Source organism: Rhincodon typus, chromosome 22 (genome assembly GCF_021869965.1).
Source record: "Rhincodon typus isolate 14 chromosome 22, sRhiTyp1.1, whole genome shotgun sequence".
NCBI classification, from domain to species: Eukaryota; Metazoa; Chordata; class Chondrichthyes; order Orectolobiformes; family Rhincodontidae; genus Rhincodon; species Rhincodon typus.
Genome location: NC_063353.1, coordinates 29735512 through 29753941, shown reverse-complemented (window position 1 = coordinate 29753941; position 18430 = coordinate 29735512). Strand labels below are relative to the sequence as shown.

Sequence of the window (18430 nt, the reverse complement as noted above, 5' to 3'; positions counted from 1 at the left end):
GAACACAAAGTGAAAGCAAATCATCCTCAATTCTAAGGCACTGCCTATAAAAGAGACAAAAATTCAATCAAAAGGAGAATGACATTGAAGACTAGTTTATCACTCAGTAACCATGGTAAACATCATCAACAAAAAAATGTGAACACTACTCAGATATATTTAAAACTGATCAACTTTGACATTGGTGAAGATTGTCTTGTTTCTTCAAGCAAGCCTTTCAAGACCAACTATGCTACAATTAAGACTGTCCTATTTTGCAGTCTATCAGTCCTGCCTTTTCATTGCTTTGCCTGCGCCCACGTCCTTCCTCAAAACCTATTACATTTCTAGAATAAAACAAAGAACTGCAGATGCTGGAAATCTGAAACAAAAAACGTAAAATGCCAGAGAAACTCAGCAGGTCTGGCTACTTGTGTAGTGACCCTTTGTCAATGGACTCGAAATTCTAACTTTTTTTTCTCCACTGATGCTGCCAGACCGAATGAGTTTCTCCAGAGCCCTTTTTATTACGTTACTAACCTTTTTCCACAATTCTGAATTAAAGATAACTGATATGAACGTTAGCTCTGATTCCCCTCTCCACAGTTGTTACTCGATCTGCTGAGAACTCCCAGTATTTTGTTTTCGTTTTTTAAATGAATTTGGGTTCCTCCGCCCACAAACTACAAGTCCCAGTGTGCTGCGTGTTCTCACACCTGCGCAGTAGGATCTCGGGTCGTGGGGTGAAAGTTCATGGAAGGAGGCTTTGGCGCGTGAGAGGCTGATTAACCCGGGAAGGAGACGGTATTGGGGTCGCGTGGTAATTTTGATTAATGGTTACGGTTGGTGAGTGCCGGACTAGCATTGGGAATTGATCCCTTACTTTCCGCGGATCTAAAAAAGAGTGCCAGTTGATTTCAAACACATTGGAGTATGAAGTTGATTTTAAACTGTGACGTGTCTTTCTTTTAAAAATAACAATTCATATTAACAAGATTTGGTCCAAGTGAGGAAAACAACAAGTAAAACCAAGTTAGCGGCCGCTCTAGGTGGGTGGCATTTTTTTTTGACGATCTGTTAACTGTTAAATTGTTTAAAGCCTATGATGCATTTCGCGCAACGTTTTGGCGTCTTAAATGGATACAGCAAAGTGGATTCACACGAGTTTTCAGTTTTTACACAAAATGCTTTTAGATTGAACCAACTTCCTTCCCCCCCCCCCATATGTTTTAGTTGCAAACATTTTTATCTTCACACAGGCAAATTTTAGAAATAAACACCCCTACAGCTTTCGTGCTGACAATTCAAAACAATAAGGGGAATTAGTGTTCTCCCGAGAATGCTCAATTTTGTATTTCACTCTGGAGGAATCCGAATTTGTTTCTTCTATCTCACTTGCCTGTTCTTTAAATTTTTTTTGCTTTTTTAAAAATCTTGTGTGTTTCTGCTGTGCTCCACCCTCTTACAAACTTTCCCTTTTGATTATATTTTCCACCTTAACCACTCATACCCTCCCTTGACCCTTTTCACTCGCTCAAAACTTGATGCACTTTTTCTTTTGTCCTACTCTGATCGGAAACATCTGAGATGTTTACTTGGTTTTGCTCTGCACATGTTTTGTCAGGCCTGTTGTATTTCCAGCATTTCCTGTTATTTCAAATTTCTGCCATCTGCAGTATTTTTTCTTCGTTTGAGAGACAGGAAATAATTTGATGCATGTAGCTCATTTTTACTTATGATGTAATGTGAACTATGTTGCAACTTAAATCTTAATGGAAATTTTGGAAATTAATGCTGACCACAAATATTTAAGTAAGTGTTTGTACATTTGGATGCAGAAACGTCACCTGTTAAATCACAGACCAGAGTTGCCTACGATTGCTTCTGTTTCAAGTTTGTTGTATTATTAATTTGAAATTCTCATTCTTGTTTCTAAATTCCTTAATGTCATTGCTTCAACTTCCATGCTGTTCTGACTCTGACTTCTGTGCACTGTCTTCTCTCTTTGCCCAACCGTTGGTGAATTGCCTTCAGTCCTAAGCTGTAGAGATTTCTACTTCTAACTGCACCTAACTTCTAACTATGTGCTTTTTGAGATGCTTATTAAATCTTCCACCTCATCTTTCAAGTGCACCTCATGATGTTTTTGTTTTGCTGATTCTGATTCTAAGGGGGAACGCCTTAGGATATTTTCTGATGCTTAAAAATATTATATAAATGCTAATTGTTGTAGCTATGAAAGTGAGAAAAATGAGGCTGCAGATCCAAAAAAAGTCTAGAAATTAAATAATGCCACATAAGACTTGATTCATTGAATACCATAAATGTTTTTATTGATATTTTCTTATCAACCTGTTTGGAGTTGTCATTACACATCTCTGGAGCAGATGGGACTTGAACCTAGGCCTTCTGGCTCAGAGGTAGCACTGCACCACAAGATCCTTTTTAGACATCTTGTATACATTTGCAGGATGCAGACACCAATCTCCTGACAGGGTAGCTCAAGAAAGGGATTCATGTTATGCCCCTCTTCCTGTCCTTGAGGTATGCCATTACTGTACCATGTCTTTATGACTGAAATTTGCAGTCAGTTATTTTCTCTGCAACCTCATTTGCTATTATTCAAAAATGGAAGCCTTTCATTAAGAAGGTTTAAGTGTCCCATTTGTTCCAAATGTAATAGGTCTGTTTCCTTCGACATTACACCTTAGAAATTATTTTGAATATGAATAGTGTAGGTAAACAAAGTATCACATTCTTCAAAGCATCAATAATTGCTTAAGTTGATACCTATACAAAATAGTGAGAATAATCTTTTCAATATGTTTAATTTAATTCGTTCTTATTTTATAATCTATGGGAGAACTTTGTTCCTACAGTTTGTAAAGATGTCTAAACTTGACCATGGCGAATATTCAGAAGACAGAATCCTCTTACTGAAAGAGAAATTGATTTGTCGGGATCCTCAGATTTTAACTCTGCAATCAATACTGGGAGAGGTAATTTTGTATTTTAAATGAATTGGCTGAATTTTGATACCATATTTTTAGGCCAAAATTCTGAGGTGGACCTTTGCTGTTCGTGCCTTTGAGGGATTGACGTGCATGCTTAATTTGTGCCCAGGAAAGACTGTTGTAAGGAATAAAATGGATAACACTAAATGTAAATTGATTCAGTAATATTTATTTTATATTGTATTAATATAAACATTCAATTTAATTCAATATTAATAAAATGATAAAGCAACTACAACACTTCATGTTGAATTCCTTCAAAATCACTAACCTCCATCTGAATCACCAAACGATTTGTCCTAACATCCTGATTGTATAACAGCATGTGGACCTTCTTCATCGTCTTCATCATTGTTAACATTATTGTTATTGAATTCCTGTGATAGATGGTGTAATTTTTTTTGTTTTCTAACGGCGTTCTAAATCGCACCTGTTCTTGCATCTCATGCACCATTTGACATTGGCCTTCAATTCTGAAATCCCATTGTTCTTTGCATCTGCTCTGGGTGCAGAGTTGGTTGGTGCTGCAGTCGATAATACAGCAATTTTACCAATGCTTGTTAACTCATTCTGCCAAGTTTTTCTTTAGTTTAATCAGGCTTTATACTTGTTATTCTGGGTCAAAGTTATCATGATAGATTATGTTGTACATTAGTCTCATTGGTTGGGAGATAATTGGTAGAAAAAATCTAAAGTTTCCTCAGGTGCTTTGAATAAATACAGTTCATTAATTTACTATGCAATATTAATAATTGTAGCCTATATTTCAGATAACTGTGAGTGTGAAAAATCTAGTTAGATCAGATTCTCTACAACTTTTTTTTAAGAAATGCATACCTCCTGTACATGTTTCAGTAATTGTGAAAATATTTCATTTGACCTTCCAGCCTCACCATTATAGTTATCCATCCATTTTTGTGTACGGACATACTGCCACAGGGAAAACCTATGTGACGCAAATGTTGCTGAAGACATTGAAGGTAAGATGAAATGAGAGCTCCAGTTGCCAAACAAGCGTATTACTTATTAATTGTAGTAACCTGGGAGCCCTAAGTTATAGATTTGCCACATCAGTGACATGGATTGCCAAAAACTTGTATATGTATAGCGCCAATGATGTAGAAAATGTCCGAAGGTCTGCAAAATATAATGAAAATAGGCGAGAATAAGATAAATCTCCATTTGCAAGCTGTAATATGATCTTGGGTGGGATGTGAATGGTTACACCAGCTAGAGAAAAGATGAAAGCTGGAAATGTTAGAATGATAACTTGTCAGGTGATGAGCTTTCCCAGTACTGTTATGTGGTGCAAGAGTATGCCAGAAAGCCTACCTACTCAAAGCTGTATTAAAATCAAGGGGCATGCTTGACATTTGTGTTGTTAAGGTGAAAAATAACATTTATTGTAACAGAGTGTGAAATAATGATGAACTCTGCAAAACAAGATATTATATTCAAATGTGAATGAAACTGATCTGTTTTCAACAGTGTAAGTTTGACTGCTGTTTCTTTGTATTTGAAATGTTTGATACCTCACATTTCTACCATTGTATTTTACTGTGAAGTTTGATGCTCGTATCGCATTGATCGTTATTTTTGACAATTTAAGGATTGCAGTTTCTTGCAGTTCTCATTGTCAGAATAAAAGTAGTCATACTTCATCTAATACATACATTATGTTGTGAGACATTTTGAAAAGCAAACGCAAACAAGAATTGCAAAATCGTGATGTGATTGAAGAAATTGACTGTAAAACTTCATTACGTTTTTATACTCTGCGTTCGAAGCTCAGGAACTAATATATTCTCTTGAATGGCAATTGTGCTTAGTTTGTAAAATGACTACAAATTTCAAATCATTTTTATAATGAAGTAGTTAAAAGTGAAGTCACTGTTTTTTCTGGAGCAGAGATCTGAACATTGATTATTTTGCTAGAATGGTACTTTGAAAGGTGGGCAAAATATCTTTGCTGACTTGATCTCAAAGCTGTCTTGTCCTTTTTTTTTTACAAAAAAAAAAGCCCACTTCCTACTGACTGTGGGATAAGCTAACAAATGTTGAAAGGTTTCACCATATTTTCTCAAGCTGAAAGAATGATGACTGAGAAGCAGTTGTTGAAATCTGAATGGAGGTGATATGGACAATATGCATTGCTATGCAATGACTCCAATTTATTTGATAAATAAAGAGGACCTCATCAGCTGCAAAAGGCATTTATAAATCTTGTCTGACTGAAAAGATTTATTGTGCTACATGTTTCCCTTTTTATGTATTTTGCTGTAGAAGGTAGGAAGAGTTTTTCTTTGAAGTAAAATCACTTCATTTAGATTTAATGGTGATTATTTGAACTTCCTGCTATCTCACCATTGCATGTAGTGTTCCATTTGTAAGTCATATATTATTTCTTTTGCAAACATTTGAACTGATAATATATCTTTGCATTATACAACCAAGGTTACGTCAGAATCAGTGTCTGTAAGGTACAGAATAAATGCTCATTTCTTTACTCAAGTTGAGCCACAGTTGTTTAGAATATGTTAAATATCATGTCACATAAGTATGGAAGCTTGTGTAAATTTAGATTCTGCATACTTGCATAGTATGTACTGGCCAGCTTGACTGGGATCTTGATGAATGAACTGCGCTTGTCATTTGGCTGATTTGAGTTGTACTGTCTGTTTTGTGCACAAGGTCATGAAGCAGATAGGTGTTGATGTGTCACATTGATAGCATGAGTGATCCTTGAGAAACACTTGGATTTAATCGTGCCTTTCATGTTGACTGGAAACCCCAAAGTGCTTCACAGACAAGTATTGTTACTACTGTAGTATTAGAAACATGGTAGCCAATTTCTGACTCGCAGGCTCCTCGAAGATGTGCTAATGGCCAGAGAATCTTTTTGTAATGTTGATTTCAAGGTTAAATATTGGTTAAGATGCCAGTATTAAGTTGGAGCTGTTCTTCAGAATTGAGATATGGGGAGTTTGTATCACCTGAGAGGGTAGATTGGCCCTCTATTTAACATACCATCTGAAAGCCAATACATCTGACAGCAGTAACTCCTGTATTGTCACATTGGAGCACTTATGTTGACTTCCATGCTTAAGTCTCGAGGTGTAAGTTTTGAATTCACAACCTTCTGAGGTGTGAGTACTAGCAACTACAATAATGTGCAATGGTCAATATATTCCCTTTTCTCTTTGTTTTTGAAAGCATAAATAAGAGGGATTTCATAATCTTCTAATTCACTCACCAGTAATCCAAAGGCCGTCTGCAACCAGCTTTAGTTGGAAATTCTGACATTTGGCATTTCCTTTTCCTACTGAGTCAGTCAATCATTAACTCTTCCCCGAAAATTAGGGAGAGAAAAAATACAGGATTTGAATATTAAAGCTGCAACGTAAGGGTGATTTAAAAACAAGCAAGTGATAACATATCTTCAGACTCCACTGGGAGATCCACTATTGGATTTAAATATATAAGCCAGTGGTACAAGCAGACGATGGTCTCACCATTGTGACCACTGTGTGAGGGGGAATAGATGCTTCTGCGCAGTGGCTGAAAGAAGGTGATATGGGATTTTCACATGTATGATATTGCTATCAGATGATTGTCATGATTTTGAATCCTTTCACAGTCAGATTATGTGGCCATCAAGTTCAACTTCATGAAACAAAATCATGTTTCTGCTCAGTAGTCGAGTGCTGAAATTTCCTGATGTGGAGATGCCGGTATTAGACTGGGGTGGACAAAGTCAGAAGTCACATGACACCAGGTATTGGTCCTTTCAGAACACTTTACCTGATGAAGGAGCAGCACTCCAAAAGCTTGTGATTTTAAGTAAACCTGTTGGGCTATAACCTGGTGGCATGTAACTTCTGACTGAATTTTCCTGTTCAAGGTGGCCATAAACATCAGCTGGTTGAGCAGGGTTGTTTTGGCCTTACTGCCTGTCTCGCTTCTTGAGTAATGTTCGTGTTCTTGGAGTAGACTTGTGTGGTGTCCATGCTGAAAGCCTTCAATGGCTGTTGGCCAATTCAGGAGTTAGAGTGCATTATTATTTTTCAACTTTTTTTAATTCTAATTTTGAGTTTTTTAATTTTATACTTTTGGTTTCCACTACAGAGCCCCTTTTTAAGGGGCTAACACCTTTTTTTAATATTTATAATTTGGTCTAATTTGGCTCAAACAGCAGCTCCCACTATCACTGTGCATGTTTGTAACAACAACATAATTAAAAATTCTACTTTTAAGGTTTTGGAGTAGATTTGCAGCTCGGGTTGTGGGTGTTGAGCCCTCTACGTGCTAAAAAGACTTAAACAGGCAGGACAGATCAACAAAACAGACTCCTTAAGAATGAAACCCGAAGGAACCAACACCGCCCCACCCACCCCGATTCTACGGCCTCCCGAAAGTGCACAAGCAGGAAGTACCCCTTAGACCCATAGTCTCTCTACTAGGCACTCCATCACAGATTAGCCAAGGAACTACAAAGGAGACTCAGGCATCGAGTCAACAAGTCACCCCACTCCATCCACTCAGCCCAAGAATTCCTCAACTCCATCAAAGACATGAGGATAGACGACAAGGAGACCATGATATTGTTTGATGTCACTGCCCTATTTATATCAATAGACATACCACTAGCAAGGGAAAGAATGACAGCACGACTGGAACAAGAGCAAGACCCCAGTGAAACCATCTCCACAGATAACCTGCTCAAACTACTGGACCTATGCCTCACCACCCACTTCACTTCCAACGGCCAAACGTACGAACAAATCAACGGGACCCCCATGGGATCACCTATCTCTGGACTCTTAGCAGAGGCAGTGATGCAAAGACTAGAAAGGACGGCCCTTCCACTAATCCAACCAAAACGGACCAAAATAGAGGAGGCACACAAACTTATAAACAACACCCTCACCGGAATAAAATTCACCAGAGAGGAGGAGAAGAACAAACAGCTCCCATTCCTGGACGTCATGGTAGAACGCAAGACAAATGGGGAACTCCAAACGAAAGTACACAAAAAAGCCACACACACTGACCAGGTACTGAACTTCAACAGTAACCATCCCAACACGCACAAACGAAGCTGCATGCAAACACTATTTAAATGGGCAGCAACACAGAACTACGCCAAGAGGAAGAAGGATACCTCTTCCAGGTTTTCAGGGATAATGGATATCCAAAAAAACTGGGTCAAAAGATGCCTACACGAACAACATCAGGAAGATACTACACGCCCTGACACACTCATCACACTACCCTACATCAGGAACACATCGGAACTCCCCACAAGACTTCTACGGCCGTTGGGCATCAGAGTGGCGCACAAGCCCACATCAACCCCACAACAACTGCTCACCCGAACTAAAGACCCACTCCTGCCATGGACAGGACCGGTGTCATCTTTATAAGATCCCCTGCAGAGACTGTGAGAAACACTACATTGGACAAACAGGAAGGAAACTAACAACACGAGTACATGAACACCAACTGGCTACAAAAAGACACGACCAATACTCACTCTGTCATGGATAAGGAGAACCACCAATTCGACTGGGACAACACCAAAATCCTGGGACAAGCTAAGCAGAGAAAGGCACGGGAATTCCTAGAAGCCTGGTACTCCACGAAGCATGCTATTAATAAACATATTGAACTCGTCCCCATATACACTCCACTATGAAGGAAAACCGGAAGTGAGGCAATCCAGCTCAACAGACTCCAGAGTTTAAAAACCAGGTGGGAAAACACACCGACGCATCATTGGAGGCTGCGCTGATGATGTTACCCAGCAGGGTAATGAAACGTCTGCGGAACAACAAACCAGCTCGGTGAGCCAACCAACCTCAAAGTTCTACTTTCTTCAGTAAAAGATAAATAGGACTGTTGATTCTTTACATAGTGTTCTGTTTCAATGTTTGTCCATTCTACAAATGTGTTTTGAGATCTGATTATTCATATCATAATGTTACTTAGAAAACAAATGTTACATTATTGTCACTGTTATTTCATAAAGAATCAGGTATTAGGTGATGAAACTGATCCATTTCCTGTTTCAGTGAAATCGGTTAATATTGTTGCTCAATGATGACATTTAGCGAGCAAATTTGTTTTCTTTGTGTGAAGAGTAAGAAGTCACGTAATTATTAAAGATGTACTTCTGGAGCGCATACTTTGAAGCTTGATTGAATCTTGGGTGTTTGTGTAGGTTAAGTGACTGAACAAATCTGACAAATTATGTATAATGTAGGCAAATGTGAAATTATCCATTTTGGCACAAAATAAAAGGAATTATTATCTAAATGATGAAAGATTACAGAATTATGGGGGCCCAAGTACATGAATCTCAAAATCTAGTAGGCAGGTACAGCAAGTAAGTAGGAAAGCTAATAGAATGTTATTGTTTATTGTGAGAATTGAATACAAAAATTCAGAGGTTACACTTGAGTCATACAGGGCACGGGTAAGACCATATCTGGAGTAGTGTTCTAAGTTCTTCCCTCAGTCTTTTTTTTGTAAGTTCAGCATTTTTCTTGTAAGGGGAAATCATTTCCATGATGATAATCGGCAAAGCCATCTTTGGTTCATTTCAATGTATTTTTTTTGAAAGGACTTTAATTGGATTCTGCTATCTCCTGCAAAATGAACGTTTATAATAAGTTGAGCATCAAAGTAGATTGGTAAATAAAAGTTAATTTTCAGATGAGAGCTTTTTTTATCGCCTGACAGTATTGTACTGAAGTTATTTGCTGGTTTCTATCTATAAGGTAGTACTTATAAGAAAATAAATATTAGTTGCTGCTCGGTGGTCTAGGTGCAGATTTTTATTTGGTCAGGCCGTTAGCCATTATATTCCAAGCATTGGAATTTTCTTTAAACAGAAAATGGAATAAAGTTTTTGAATAGATTTGTAGCTTGGGTTGTGGATGTTGTGGTTGGTTGGCTCGCCGAGCTGGATTGTTGTTTTTCCGCAGATGTTTCATTACCCTGCTGGGTAACGTCATTAGTGCAGCCTCCGATGAAGTGCCATTGTGTTTTCTCGCCTGTTATGAAAATGGAATAGCAAGAGTCATACAGCATGGAAACAGGCCCTTCGGTCCAACTTGTTCACACTGACCAGACATCTCAATCTGATCTAATCCCATTTAGCAGCATTTGTCCCATATCCCTCTGAAACCCTTCCTATTCAGGTACCCATCCAGATGCCTTTTAGTGTTGTAATTGTACCTGTCTTGTCCATGTCACACTTTCCTACATTAATTACTTCCGGCTCCTACATTAATTACTTCCGGCTCCTGCAGGCTAACTTTGTGGTTCATGCACGAGAACACTCAATCCCGCTGTGTTGCACCTTTGTTGGAGTCTTTCCATTTTTGTTCTGTCACTGGCCAAACCTAAGTAGTCCTGTTGCCTCGAGTTACTTCTGGCCACTGCAGTGCTTAAGTCAAGGGGGTATGTAGAGTGGGGCAAATAGTTTCAAAGCACCTTGTCTATTTCCCTTTTTTTTTCATTCATCCCAATTGCACTCCCTTCCTGGGATAGCCTGTTGAAAGGTTGTGTTAGACATGAAATGACGGTGACAATGGGGCTCAAATATTGTAAATGGATGGAAAAGGCCTATAAAAAAGATCTTTTGAGTACCGGTTGAATGCCTGACTTGGGGAAACTGGGTTGGTGTTGCAGGTTGTTTGTAACTGAACTTGTAAAGGCATGAAAAGAGAAACCCAGCCCCAAATGTTGAAACTGTCTTTCTAGTCTGTTAGGGCTCTATATTTATATTCCTTGTAATGTGATAATAGAATTAGGAGTACTTGCAGATTTTTTTTCTGTTCCTGTTGTAGTTAATATATTGTTTCTGCTTCTTTACAGTTTCCTCATGTGATTGTGAATTGTGTGGAATGTTTTTCTTCAAGGATGCTTTTTGAACAAATACTTAATGAGCTGCAGGGTCATTCGCTATCCCCCAAGAATGAATACTCTTCTTATCTGCAGTGTAACACACTCAATGAATTTGTTCTACTTTATAAGCAAGTGGTCCACAAACAGAATTTGCACAATCAAACTGTCTACATTGTAAGTAAATGATTATGAAATTACACAACTTCTTTTAAAAATTAGCATTTCGGGGGGTCATATAACAAAATGGAATAAATCTGACAGCTTTATCATATTGTCGGCACAGCAGGGTGGCTCTGTGCTGTACTGTTGAGGTTAGCTTGGTTGTGAATCAAAATTACTAATCTTATTAAAAGACATGTTTCCTTTTTGCACCCATATTTCTCCTTACCAGATGTGGTTTCATGCTCTCCTAATATGCATTCCTCATGTTTTCCTTTTTCTGAGTGTTGCAGGCGATAATACCATGGAGTTAATCGGAAGGCAGTTCAAATTTTCCCTTACTTGTTGCCCATACATCTAATTCAATCAAGGATTTTGCAATACTGATAAGGAGTCAAAGTACTGGTTTATCTTTTGCTTTCCTCATGATCAGTCTTGCTGAAGCTGTTGGTGTTATTGAATCTGTCTGCCAGAGAGCTAACTCAGTGCAGATCCCCAGAATTGAATCAGAGACTTGGTTGATCTTTGCAGATCATTTTATTACTGAATTGTTGAGAAATTCTCTGGTCACTGTATTTGGCAGCGGATGGTTTCACATCATAGAATATAGAATAATTTGACGTATCAAGAAAGGGTGAGAAAGGCTATTAATGTTCACTACCCCTCCAACTTAAGGAAAAGGCAACTCTTAGGAGAGGCGGGAAATGAGAGGGGAGGCAGAAATCTTTAGCCAACTTTTACTTAAAGTGTTGAGGAATTTTCCAAACTCTGAAACAAATAATTGAAGTTCAGGATGACATGGTTAGTTCAACTTGTCACTAAACAAGCCATTTTTTCTGTTAGATGCTTGTAAGGAAGGGGATGCTCCCTGGTATCTAACCTGAATGTTTGTTTCTGTATTTTTTTTTAAAACATGTCCCTTGGTTCTATTTGCTTCTAGTTGTTCTATCCATTTCAGGTAAAACTTGTATCTAAAAACTAACATCTGTAATTCTGCCTCTGAGTCTGTTTCTCCAAAATAAATACCATTGGCTATAAGTCATATCTAGTAATTGAAGATCATTAATTTTGGATATAACAACGTGATTATATTTTATACCCTCACCATTCTCAAGAGGTAGGTATCAAAATTAAATAGTCAAAACCTTACGCATTCTAGTAATCTATTTTGATTATTTGTTAGTTTAATTAAGTATGTTACCTAATGTTGGCAAGAAGCTTATTTTTCTTTAATGAATGAAAGTGTCTTGGTGGCCCCTTGGAATTAGGCGGATGCTTGTCGTGGAGTTCCAGAGAAGAGAGAAAGGGACGTAATCAGTGGAAGCTAGAGGACGTGAAAAAGGGAAATGAAATGGCTAACGGAGAAACAGCATTTTAATAAAACCATATTCCACATTGACCACAGACTGATTGCCAACGAGTGGTTGTGCACCTTTCTGCTATTACATTTTCAGCTGCTTTAATCTGCATTGTGGACAGTCCACTGCACTCTTCCCAATTTTCAAGTAGCTTTTCAGGTTAATTTTGGAATATTGTTGCTGGCCGTCCTATGACATTTTACCAGTCATGAGCTGGGAGTAGAGTGTGCACTTTGGGAGGTCAGTGTTAGGCATTCTGATACAGTGGCACGTCCAGAGCAGCTGTGGTTTTGAGAATGGTTGGTTGCCTCCGTGCTTGGGTTACCTCCTTCATGGAGGATGCTAGTATTTATGTAGTGATCCATCCAGTTGACACAAAGGATTTTCCATAGGCAGCACTGATGGTATGGATTAGGCAATCTTTTAGTGTTGGTAATAGGTCACCCAGGTTTTGCAGCCGCAGAAAAGATTTGGAAGGATGATGGCGTAGTAGATATTTTTGATCAACTTGTTCTTGCATATCTCTGGAACAGGTGGAACTTCACCTGGGCCTTCAAGCTCAGAGGTAAGGACACTACCACTGTGCCACAACAACATTTTACTGCTTTTTGGCCCTTTCAGCCTCCTTTACCATGAGATATGCTAAAGGATGATCTCTTGTTGTCTCAGCTCCACTTTTCTGTCTTCTCTCCGTCATCCTTGACTCCCTTGTCTTTCAAAAATCTATCCAAATCTGCCTTGAATCAATGATTCAGCCTCCAGTGAGAAAGGGAATTCCACTGACTAACAATCCTCCTGGAAGAAAGAAATCTCCCCTTCTGTGTTAAAGGAATGAGTTCTTCATTTTAAATTGTGTTCCCTACTTCCAGACTTCACAAAATATTTTCTTGATGCCCACCTGTTTGAGTCCCATCATCAAAAGGTTTTTCTCAAAGCTGCATAGCCATACAGCTGCTTGGAAGCTCCGCACTCATGCCAGTGCGTGGCTTCTGCACACTTGTACTTGCTGCACGACGCAAAGTGACTTTCTTGAACGTAGGTTATATTTATATTTTACAGTGTTATGCATTTCTTCCAGAATGTAAAGAATTTTGAAACATTGTTAGCAATGCTTCTTCTGTCGCATGGCTGCTTTTTATCACCCTCGGATGCAAGTGATGGGCTTCCTGGGACTTACGACTTTTTGGGAGTCAGTAGCTACTCCCTGTTAGATACTGTTCAAAGATTTTTAGCTAACTGTAAGAAGAATATCACATTTTTATAAATTATTTTTTAAATTGCGCACGTTTGAATAAAATGACAAGGTGGAAGATGCATGTGTGATTTGTTTTGAAGTAGGCTAAGTATCTTGTGTAAATGCTAAATGGAATACCTGCCTTAATTCAAGGTGTTGGATAAAGCAGAGCATTTGAGGGAAATGGATTCAAACCTGTTGCCTGGATTTCTGAGGTTCCAAGAATTGGTAAGTAGCTGGTCTCTTAACGGCTATAATTATTTCCTGTAACAACCTTGTATTATTTTCATTCTCGAATATTTTGAAATCTTAAAAATATTGTTAGTAAAATAAGTGTACAGTCGAACTGAAAATGGCCTTGAACTTGCTGTTAGATGCAAAGTTTCTAATTTTGTTGTTGAGTGTATTATGTTTGCTATGCATATGGAGCTACCTCTTTCCCTATAGCTGAAACCCAGCTAAAGACCAGAAGAGGACCAGAAGTTGATGCACATTCTTTTAGTGCTGTTGTGGTAGCAGTAAATTCTTCCTTGCAAATCTTCACAGCCTTAGTATTTTCTAAATCATATTTCTGCAAACTGCATACTTTTATCCTTTTCCTATTTGTTCAAACATGATGCAGTTTCTGCAGATTGGGACAAGCCGCAACTGCCACAAAGCATGTTTGCTTCAGAATTACTGCAGCTTTGGACAAGCAGAGGTAAAATGATTACTCTGGTGCAGGGAACTTGTTAGAGGATTATGTTAGATAATCTGGAAATGTACTTAATTGCTATGGAGGATTAACAAAGAATATTTATCATAGAAAATTGTTGATAGAACTGAATCCATGATTGGTTTGATTACATTAAAATTTGTTGCAAGGACTGAAGCTGTTGCCCTTGCTCCCTACCATGAGCATTGGCTTACAATCCCAAATGCCCTCCATCAAAAAGTCAGCCTACTTGCACCACCGTGGTAATGGCTGTCTCTGTTCTGTTTCAACTTCCTTGGTGCTAAAACCCTCATCCATACTTTTCTTTTGTTTAAACCTGAGATGTGACGATTCTATTGGTCTCCCATCTTACATTAAAAGAAAGTGTCTCCAGCACTCATCTGTTCCGATCTTAACTTAGCACTTAGTCCTTTTCACTTATCGCTCTTGTGCTTACTAACCTACACTGATTTCTAGTCTTAAAAAGGTCTCAATTTTAATATTCTTGTCCTTGCTTGCAATTCCGTCCATATCTTTGCCCATTTCATCCTGCAATCTTTTCCAGCCTAGAGCAGAGATCTCTGCATTGTTCCATTTCTGGCTTTTTCATAACTCCAGTTTTGTTTATATCTCTGCTGATGGTTGTCTCTTCAATTTTTTAGGCCATGCAGTTTAGGGAAGGTGCTCCAAACCTCTAAATATCGAACTTCATTTCATAGTGACTACTAGTTGAGTGCCAATTGGGTGTGAAAATGGTGTTCAGTATGCACACTTCAATGGTGAATCGTGCAAGATGCCATATTGGTGAAGATAATGGGAAGTGCATGATGAATTCTCGTTGGAAGTATAAAGGAGAGTGGCACATCTTAAAAGGTTAAATTATCTTCATATTAGTCATAGTTAGGCCCCAACTCCTGGACTCCTACATGCAGTACTCCACACATGGGTTCTTGGAATCCACTGTGTAGAGTAACGAACCAATGAAACTGGTTGCAGAAAGATCAGTCTTAGAATCTCCTGGCCTTTTACCCAAGTTAAACAATCGGTACTTGTGAAAGTATGACCATAAGAAAAGGCAGTCCTGTACTGATGACCACGCAAGTTGAGACAGCAGGAAAAGTCAGGTAAGAACAGGACTGGATGTATAGGAGGCATCTGAAAACAGACAGAAGGAAGAATGACAGTGAAGAGAAATCAGTTAACATTTCGGGTTGAGCGACCCTTCCTCACTCAACCCATGACATTAACTCTGTTTTCTCTCCACGGATGCTGCCGGACCTGTTGAGCTTTTCCAGCAATTTGTTTTTGTTTCTGATTTACAGCATCTGCAGTTCTTTTGGTTTTTATGAAGATTGACAGTACTTTGCAGAACAGCACTGAACAGAGAGGTGCTTACGGCCCTTCTTGTACTGTGGCTATTTAGAGTCGATTAAGGGTCAGAAAGGTCTTGAATCAGCATGCACTGCTGAATCGCTGTCAGCGCTGCAATTTAGCTCTAGCTCTAGCTTTCTTATATTCTGCATAGCTGAACACATGTTAAACAGCAGGGAATTCTAACTCTGCTATTTGCCTGTGCTTTCTCAGAATAAGTAAGTTGGTTGAATTCTTGTAGCTATGTCAACTCTTGTTTTTTTCAATAGTTAAAAATGTAAAAGTCTGCAGGGAGTTGGCGGTGGGGTGTGGGTTGTGCAGGTGCTATAGATTTTTTTTGTGGATTTCAAAGCTTCTGCATAAACTAGTTGCTCCTGGGCATGGAGGACATAGGAAGGCGTCTTTTTGATATTGAACAGAATTTAGGTGTTGGACGTGACTTGGGAGAATCTGCATAGACTATGCAGAGCAGAAGGATGGCCTTCAGGGAGAAGATCTGTTCAAGATCTTTCTTTTTTGTGATCTGATATCCAGAGCCATGATTGCAGGAGTCTGAACTTCCATTGCAACACTTGAATGATGTTTGTGCTGGAACAGAAGTAGCAATATTGGTCATCAGATAATGCATTGTTGTTTACTCCATGAGAATCCCTAATGTCAAACAAAAATAAAACTGCGTGGACACTTGGCACCGACCGAGGGTCTAGCACTATAAAAAATACACTAGCCCAGTCAACCCCACAAAGTCTCCCTTGCTGTCAGTTGTGTACTTCTCTATCACACGGGTCTTCCCCTTTTTGACATGTCAAACAGGGGGTAACATTACTATTCTGCAGCCAAAAGCCTTGATTCTTCAGTCACCATCCCTGAATATGCCCTGTCTCTGTAAAACCACAGAGCAACATTTGCAGCATGATGTTATCAGCAGCATTGTTTTCCACAATTTGCTACCTCAGTGCTAAGCCTGCTCCTCGTTCTGTGGCTGCCATGGAGACAGGACGTCAATCTTTGTTCAAGAGGAATGTAAAAGGGCATGTCAGAAATGGCACCAGCACCTAATGGGGAGGTGCTAACATAGTCAGTACAGCACAAAAACATGCATTTGGCCCATATCCCTGTAAACCTTTCCTAGTCATATACTTGTCCAAATGTCTCTTAAATGTTGTTACTGTGCATGCATCTGCCACTTCCTCTGGCAGTTCATTCCACATATGATCCACCCTCTGTATGAAAATCTTGCCCCCCAGGTCCCTTTTTAAATCTTTCTCCTCTCACCTTAAAGTTATGGTGTGTGGACCTTTGCTGTTCCCCTTTTCTATGCCCCCCATGATTTTATAAACCTCAGTATATAAACTTAAATACTTCAGTGAAGAAGTCCCAGCCTCTCCACATAACTCGAACCCTCTAGTCTTGGTAACGTCCTTGCAAATCTTTTTTGCACCATCTCCAATTTCATAATATCCTTCCTAGAGCAGGGCAACCAGAACCGTACACAGTAGTCCCCTAATGTTAACAGTAAAAGTCCTGCCCTTGTTCATTTTACCAAAATGCAACACCTCGCATTTATTTAAATTGAACTCCAAGTGCACCTCCTCAGCCCATACACCCAATTAATCAAGATCCCTTTGTCATCTTAGATAACCGTGACTGTCTACTATACCATCAATTTTGGTTTCATTGGCAAACTTACTAACCATGCTTTCTATATTCTCATCCAAATTGTTTTATATAAATGACAAACACAGACCCAGCACCGATCCCTGCGGAACACTGCTAGTTCCAGGCCTCCAGTCCGAAAAACAACCCTCCACTCTTTTAAATGAGAGGTGTAAATAGGAATAAAAAACTAAGACTCCACCCCCACCTGACACTGTCCCCATCAGACACTCCCAGGACAGGACAGCAGCAGGTGAAACACAAAACAAAGTCCACTCTGCTCTTTCGAAACAGAAGATAAGGCTACCTTGACTTTGTTAAACAAAAATAAAGACACTATCACCCTGGGGGAGAAACAAAAGCAGATAAATGAGCAAAAAAAAATGGCTCTGCCTTGACTGTGACCCTGCCAATCACTTTTGGGCAGGGACCAGAGGGGCCAAAATAAAAATAAACTCAAGCAAAATCAAATAAAACAAATAATTAAGCAAACAAATAACCAAACAAATATATAAATGCCCTCTGTTCCGTCCCCATCGATCACTTCTGTGATAAGGACAACAATAGTTTAGAATCCAGAGGATGTTACCCTGCTCATTTCAACTAAAGATAAAATTCCCCTCACACCGATCTCCACCAAGCATATCTGAGACAGGAATAGAACGGAACTAAAAACAAGTGCCGTTGGCCCTTCCAAGAGGTCCGAAATCGGAACAAAGGGAAAATAAGACAGCCCTCTTCTCGGGGCAGCAAACTGAAAACAAACGCAAACTCAAAAGGCAAAATGGAAACTTATACTACAGAGAAAATTAACTAAGTCAGAATATCATTATCCAGGCTGATAATGCACTCCAGTCCCCGCGGCGCCCAGCAGTCTCAAAGCTGCGACCGTGCCGGTGAGCACTACATGCTCCCTCTCTAGGGACACCTGAGCATGGACGTAACTGTGAAAGAGGGGCAGACAGCCAGGAACAGTGAGCCCTTCTTCGGTCAGCTGCCTGGACCTGTTGATGACCATCTTGTGGCTAGGCCCAGGAGCAAAGCTGCGAGAAGG

At 39.2% G+C, this 18430-nt stretch overlaps 1 protein-coding gene across 5 annotated transcripts in view; it reads left to right on the top strand.

The window, feature by feature from the left end:
- The first annotated feature begins 709 nt into the window (after nucleotides 1–709).
- The window catches only part of orc5 (origin recognition complex, subunit 5), a 90814-nt gene continuing 73093 nt past the window's right edge, over nucleotides 710–18430 (top strand). The window contains exons 1-6 of one of the 5 annotated variants that reach the window (XM_048610464.1): nucleotides 747–825; nucleotides 975–1028; nucleotides 2859–2978; nucleotides 3881–3973; nucleotides 10875–11078; nucleotides 13809–13883. In XM_048610464.1, coding sequence (XP_048466421.1) covers nucleotides 2868–2978; nucleotides 3881–3973; nucleotides 10875–11078; nucleotides 13809–13883 — 483 coding nt within the window. In that variant the 5' untranslated portion in view covers nucleotides 747–825; nucleotides 975–1028; nucleotides 2859–2867. Of the gene's footprint in view, nucleotides 1029–2858; nucleotides 2979–3880; nucleotides 3974–10874; nucleotides 11079–13808; nucleotides 13884–18430 lie in introns of all 5 variants that reach the window. The other 4 variants (XM_048610463.1, XM_048610467.1, XM_048610466.1 and 1 more) reach the window with 4 other exon arrangements.